The sequence below is a fragment of the Coffea eugenioides genome, chromosome 9, assembly GCF_003713205.1.
Source record: "Coffea eugenioides isolate CCC68of chromosome 9, Ceug_1.0, whole genome shotgun sequence".
NCBI lineage: Eukaryota > Viridiplantae > Streptophyta > Magnoliopsida > Gentianales > Rubiaceae > Coffea > Coffea eugenioides.
In genome coordinates, this window is record NC_040043.1 from 9,713,694 (window position 1) to 9,720,935 (window position 7,242).

General features: G+C 35.0%; 1 protein-coding gene across 1 annotated transcript; it reads left to right on the forward strand.

Annotated features, from left to right (window-relative positions):
- The first annotated feature begins 1 nt into the window (after position 1).
- On the forward strand, positions 2 to 581 carry LOC113782168. The gene is made up of 2 exons (XM_027328075.1): positions 2 to 238; positions 321 to 581. Exons 1-2 carry the CDS (start codon positions 2 to 4, stop codon positions 579 to 581), a joined length of 498 nt encoding a protein of 165 aa, XP_027183876.1.
- The last annotated feature ends 6,661 nt before the right edge of the window (positions 582 to 7,242 follow it).

A 7,242-nucleotide genomic window follows, 5' to 3' on the forward strand; every position in this document is an offset into this window, starting at 1 on the left:
AATGCATTCGAGAAAGAATTGGGACAAAGCATCCTCAAGCTCAGCCAGTGATCAATTTATTAACACCGTCAAAGGATCAAATGGTTCAGAAACAGGAAACTCGATTTATGAAGGAAACGAGAAATACTACAGTGGAGACAACATCGTGCGATGCTATTGCCAAGAACAATGCCGAATTGTGACTGCTTGGACAGAGGCAAATCCATCAAGAAGGTTTCATGGTTGCAGAAATTATGGGGTAATTTTTTTGTATGTGCATAAAGTTTAGAATTTGTTAAAATATTTCTTGTCTTTTAACTATGAAATGGTGGTAAATGCAGAAACGTGGTGCTTGCAGATTTTTTTTGTGGTATGATCCACCCATACCCCAAAAGATGAAAAATATAATGGGTGCACTTTTAAGGGACCTGAGAAGTGTTGAGAGAGAAAACGCAGCATTATTGATTGAAATGAACAAGTTGAAGGCAAAAGTGAAAATATTGTTTATAATTTGTATCTGTTTTGGCGTTTTACTTGTTTTTGTACTTGGAGGCAAGGAAAGGAAGAAACAAGGTTTGCTGGAATTGAAGATGTTGCAGTAGTTTTGAAGAATGTATGGAATTGTATGGTTCATCTGTACTTTAAAATGAAGTAAATACAATTGAGTTTTCATCTATGTTTGACTCTGTTTTGCTTCTGGATTTGTTATTACTCTGTTTTGCATCTGGATTGCTCATGTAAGTTTCTGTGACAAGTTCAATGTTATGCTGACAATGTTGACTGAAGTGGAAGAATTGCAGAAGTGATGGCCATTAAAAAATTGGGTAAACAACAAAAAAGCCCCCTGTGGTTAGGCAATCATACATAAAAACCCCTTGTGGTTTCATATCATACCAGTCGATACCCCGTGGTTTGAATTAACCTGAAAAGTGGACGGAAATCGTCAAATATTCGGCGTGTGTCTTAAACGAACTGCAAAGGCGCGTGCATATGCGAAAAACAGATTTCCACCACAAACTTTCACCTGATATGCCTATTTTAGCCTTCACTCTTTAATAATAAGAGACCAGCTTCCGTTTCTTCTGAGTCTTCATTCAATCTGTTTCCAGATTATTCATTAACTACTGTAGACACCAAATTTTTAGTGTATTTTTATTTACTGTTATTTTTATTTTTCATGCTAGTTTTTATTTACTTTTAGTCTTTTATTTTTGTTTTAAGTCATTTTAGCATAGAATTTATTTTTTTTTAAAAAAAAAAGAAGAGGGAAACCCGCAAGCGGGTTTCAGGCTATTTAACAAATTACTTAAAAAAAAAAAAAAACTTTTTTTTTACATGTAAGCTGCGTTGAGTTGCACATGCCCATCGGAAGGGCCCTAGGATGCCAGCAACACTCCCTCTCATCCTCTACCCTTCAGGTGAGGGTTTGAGAGTATGTGTTTGATATAAATAGAAACAGAAAACGCAGCTTTTAAGTCATTTTACCAGTAAGGGGGAAACCCGCAAGCGGGTTTCAGGCAAGGCCTATTTAACAAAAAAAGAGGGAAAACCCCGCAAAGGGTTTCAGGCTATTTAAACAAATTAAACTTAAAAAAAAAAAATTTTTTTTACAAATGCAAGGCTGCGTTGGAGTTTGCACATGCCCATCGGAGGGCCTAGGAATGCCCAAGCAAACCTCCCCTCTCATCCTCACCCTTCAGGTGAGGGTTTGAAGAGTAATGTGTTTGATATAAATAGAACAGAAACGCAGCTTTTAAGTCATTTTACATAAGGGGGAAACCCGCAAGCGGGGTTTCAGGCAGGCTATTTAACAATTTTTTAAAAACTTAAAAAAAAAAAATTTACATGCAAGGCTGCGTTCTTAAAAAGGGGTTATTTTCGTCTATTCACTAGCTCCGGTCCTGTTTTGCCGGATTTTCCGTCCACTTTTCAGGTTACATTCAAACCACGGGTATCCGACTGGTATGATATGAAACCACAGGGGGCTTTTTATGTATGAATTGCTTAACCACAGGGGGCTTTTTTGTTGTTTTACCCTAAAAAATTGTTGCTCAGTCGAGTCATATGTAGTCATCAACTTGAGTGAATTGCATAAGTGATGACCATTGCTTGAATGAATGCAATATATAGTCATCAGCTTAAAAAAATTGCAGAAGTGATGACCATTGCTTGAATGAATGCAATATATATTCATCAACTTAAAAATATTGCAGAAGTGATGACCATTGCTTGAATGAATGCAATATATAGTCATCGGCTAATACGAACATCTTCAATTGGAACAATGCAATATATAATCAACAACTGATATATCAATTTCTAGCAAAAGTAATCAATTTCCCAAAAGTATATAACTGATTTCAGCTGTACAATTCTCAAAAGTAATCCAAGTCCTACCAGCCAAAAGAACTAGGTTCATCAGACCACCTAGCAATACTTGATCTAGAGTCCTCCTTAATCTTTTCAAGTTTTTTTTGAATTTTTGGACAGATAACATCATTTCTTTTTCTCATCCACTCTCTTTTTGTTCTCAATCTTTCCATCAGGTATATCCTAATATTTTCTAACATACCAAGGATGAGCTTTTCTCTTGCCTCTAATATCACAGAATTAAAGCTCTCACATACATTATTAAGAAGTATGTCACACTTGCAAGTAGTCCTAAAATATGACCTTGACCAATGGTTGGGTGATGTGTTATCAACCAGCCATTGGTATGCACTCTCATCATATTGCCTCAATCCCTCCATTTCAGCTTCAAACTTATTAACATATGAGCTCCTTGCACATGTCCAAAACATTCCCTTAATAGTTTCACCAGGATGGTGCTTCTTAAAATTGTTGCGTAGATGTCTAACGCAATGTCTGTGCTCCACTCCTGGAAGAATTTCTTGGATTGCAGAACCCAATCCCTGATGTTGAAATTACAAAAAAAAAAAGTTCACAAATTAGTATAAACTCACATTTTTTTGCAACAGTAGTATTATTAGAAAACATAAATGTTCACCTTTTGCCTGTCACTAATAAATGTCCATCTTTTCTGGTCATGGATTTTAAGATCAAACTTTAAGAACTCGATGAACCATTTCCAAGACATCTTGTTTTCAGTCTCCACAATTGCATAGGCAATAGGATAGATGCAATCATTAGCATCAAGACCTACAGCAGTCAAGAGTACTCCCGGGTGTGGTCCTCATAGGTGGCAGCCATCAACACCAAGTATAGGGCGGCAACCTTCCTTAAAACCTTTTTTCAAGGCTGCAAAACAAATATACAACCTCTGGAATCTTTCTTTTCCACTATCCTCATCAACCTCTGTCTCGACATGCACTGTGGAACCTGGATTTGAGTTCAATAATTCCTCACAGTAGTCCGAAATCCTTGTGTATTGTTGCTGATACTTCCCTTGAATCAGGATTTTGGCTTTTGCAAAGGTCTTGTAAACTTGATCCTTTGTGATATTCACATTCAACTCCTTATGCACCTTCTCTTTAAATGCACCAACTGTAACTTTTCTATTCATGCGCAAAAACTCCATGTAATATCTAGCCAAAAAACCAGAGTTCGCATGTTTGTGATGGAAAGTTCTACCACACTGATGTTGTGGTCCCATTGTTCTAATTACGAATGCATCAGAATCTGGTTCTTTTGCAGCATAAGTAAACCACATGCATTGTTTATTCTTGCATTTTGCCCTGATTCTTTTATGGTCATTTTTCTCCCAAGTATGCTCCTTACCCCACTGCACAGAATATAATTCAACAGCTCTCTTAAAGAGCATCTTTGTGTCAAACAGTAAACCAACAAACAATTTAGGTTTCTGCATGTCAACTTCTGGCCTAAATCTCACATATTTCGGCTTACTTCTTGAAGTGTTTTCATCTGAGGAATCATGGCAACTGTGTAACTCCTCTGTGTTTATGGAATCTGATTCCTCTTGGACAGGAATTTGGTCCCCGTCATAAACATCAAAATGCAAGTCAGCAGCAAGACTTTCTTTTACTTTTGCTTGTTCTTGCCTATGTGATTGTACTGGTACTTTCTTCTCTTCAGCATTTGGTATACCAGCTTTCCCTCCAACACCAACATTACATATGACATTCTGGCCATCAATTGCATTGTCAACAGTAGTACTACAATGATTAAATATTATGTCATCCTCATCTTTACTAAAATCGTAGTCACTATCATGAAATCCTTCACCATCATCACCTGACTCAGATTCTGCCTCATTTTTAGCCTCAGCACCATCCTCTTCTTCAGTTTCAGGACCTCTCCGTTTACCATTGTTCAATTCTTGGACGGGAACATGAACTGGAAGTTCTTCATTCCCAATGAAGTCATCAAATGTGATGTCCACATTCCATAAATCCTCATTTTCCTTCTTAGTTTCACTTTCAACAGGTGAGGAGTTCTTCAAACCAAGATCTATGGATCTAATATGAAAGTCATATACAACATAAACTTCAACTTTTCCAGTTTGTTTACCTATGGCAACCATGTCTATTACATCATCTTCACCATCTATCTGCCTAAGTCTCAACCCACCATTTTCAGTTGGGATTCTATACCTATAGTTAGCATCTGCATGACACCCAAGTAAGTAGCCAAAACCTCTGACAGCAGCCATATTAAATTTTTCGGCCAAAACCCCCTCAAAAAGCTCCATGCTACCACCCAAATATTTTGTTTCTGGTTTTTCAAAATATGCCCCACCATAGTAGACATACAGAGTAAACTCAGCCGACTCAGCACCTGTTTCATTTTCAAACAAATTAAATTAATTTACACCACAATCTAGTAGTTTACAAGCACATGATTTAGGGTACCATTGTCTACCTTTTTCACAACATGAAAGCAACATTACACATTAAACTTAAGGGATAGGGACCACATGAACCCATCTCTACAAACAACGACAAAAAAAATAACCTAAACAAATTCCCGACCATCAGTTGCAGTAAAATGTTTGCTAGTTAACATAAGATAACCCCACCAACCATGATTATGCTATTAACTTAACAAAACAGACAGCATTATAGTCCTTAAACTTACTTGCTTTTCTTGACTTCCTCTCCTCAACATTGCTCCTTTCCTGCATATTGTCCCCCACTGCCTCCATCATTTGCTTTCTTATGCCCTCCGATTCCTTATTTAACACGATTTGCTTTGATTTTATTTAGCAGATCATCGACTCAAGCCCTGGATTTTGTCCAAGACATTTTTTGTTTTCATTTTGGATTTTTGGGTGTGTATTTATCGCAGACTTGTTTCGTTTACTTTTTAATTGGAAAAGGCGCCAGAATGGAATTCCCTAAAATGCCCCTTTTGTATTGCACGATTATGAACCTAATGGAAATTATACGGTGGCGCCGCTGCAAAGATCCTTGATTGGAACCGATATATAGGTTTAGGGATCCAATTGGCTAGAAATAATATATATGGACTAAATTGACGGAAAAAAAAAGTTTAGGGACTAAATTGGCGATTTTCCCACATATTTATTAAGGTTGGGGAATTCAAAGATTCAGAGATTCAAATTCACCACAAGCTTACTCTAAAAAAATAGGAAAAAGATTCACCACAAAGCTGATTCAGAAAAGAACAAATGTAAAGAGATTCACCACTTGCTATGTATCATATTTGGTAAGTCTTGATTTATTTTTGGATACATGTTAGGTTGCGTCTTTCACCCCCTTTTTCCTCACTTATAGGGATCATTCATCATTCATTAATCTTCTCTAAGAACAGTGGATTCTAACACTTAATTGACGTTTACTGCAACATTTTCTTATTCTTCTTCTTTTGCTTCGGAAAGATTTTCGAAATCATCCATGACCAACAAGGCTTGTATTTTGACTTTCTTCTACCAAATTCCAATTTTAGGAATGTCATTAATTTTCAAAGATTAAGGATCCTCCTAAAGATTCTCACTACTGATAGAGGAGTTATGGGTTGTAATCAACAGTATTTTAGTTTAGCAATTTCAAGCTGATTATGAAAAAGCTGATGGTGAAAAGTTTGGTAAAGCAATTGAAACCATTCGTTCATATATTTTAAATCTTTTGATAATTTAAAAGTGGAGCCTAAAAGGTTGTTTCTCATGTACTAGTTTTCTCATTTTAAACTAACTGAAAAATCATTTGAGATCAAATTAAAAAAAAAAATGCTTCTAACTTGAAAAAAAGAAAACCATGGTAATATCTCTAAGCTGTTGTAACTGGCCCTTAGGGGCAAGGCTTTGCAATAACCCACAGCATGTATTATAATCCTGAGATTTAGATAAATAAAAGATTATAATTAAAAAACAAAAATGTAATTAAGTAAGAGATTGGCAATTGATGCTGTTGTTGCAAAATGGTTTTGTTAGATCAAATAATACAAGCAACAAAATAAGGTAACCTTGTGAATTGCAGCAAAATGTTATAGTAATAAATCAACATGTTACTAAAACCACTCAATAAATTCCATGTTGACTACATAATATAGTGTAAATTAATATCCTTTACCTAGGCCCTGTTTAATAACCCAATTCAACATTTAAAATTAATAGGTTCAGATTTTAACATGTTCAGACATGTTTGATAATCAAAATTAAAACGTTTGAATTAATTAAGTGGCACTGAATTTTTTAAGCATAATTTGCTCCAAAAAATAAGTGATAAACTATTCATTTTATTATTTGGAGTGCGTTTGATAAAACTAAAATTTGAAAACTGATGTCTGAAATCTGAAATCTAAATTTTGAATTCATTAAGTTATTGAATTGTTGAGTATTATACGTTTGAGTGTATATCAATTTAGTGATAAGTGAATAGTTTAATTTTGGAAGTAAGTTTTGCCTAGAAAATTCAGTGCCACTTAATTAGTTTAGATATTCAATTTTTTGTTATCAAACGATCTGAATATATTAAGATCTGAATTCATTAAATTAAAATGTTGAACTTGGTTATCAAACAGGGTCTTAGCTTGTTTTGAGGTTTGAGGTTTGAAGGAATGGGAGGAAAGGAATACAAGATTTTTGTTTTCATATTATCTGAATTGAGTTTTGAGGAGGGAAAAGTAGAGTTTCTCTTTAAATTTAGTTTCCATCAAAATGTGGCTCGTAAAAAGAAAAAAGAGACCTTCGTTTTTATAATTATAACTACTTCAATTGTATAATAAAGAAATGGCTTTTCTTTTTTCTTTTTTTTTTTTTTCCTTTCTTTCCTTCTCCAAACAATATATTGCTGTTTCTTTACTTCTCCTTTCATTTTCAATCTA

Coding starts and splice junctions, on each gene's coding strand:
- LOC113782168 (XM_027328075.1), top strand. CDS start 2: ATGCATTCGAGAAAGAATTGGGACAAAGCATCCTCAAGCTCAGCCAGT. Junction 239..320: donor ATGGTTGCAGAAATTATGGG/GTAATTTTTTTG, acceptor TGGTAAATGCAG/AAACGTGGTGCTTGCAGATT.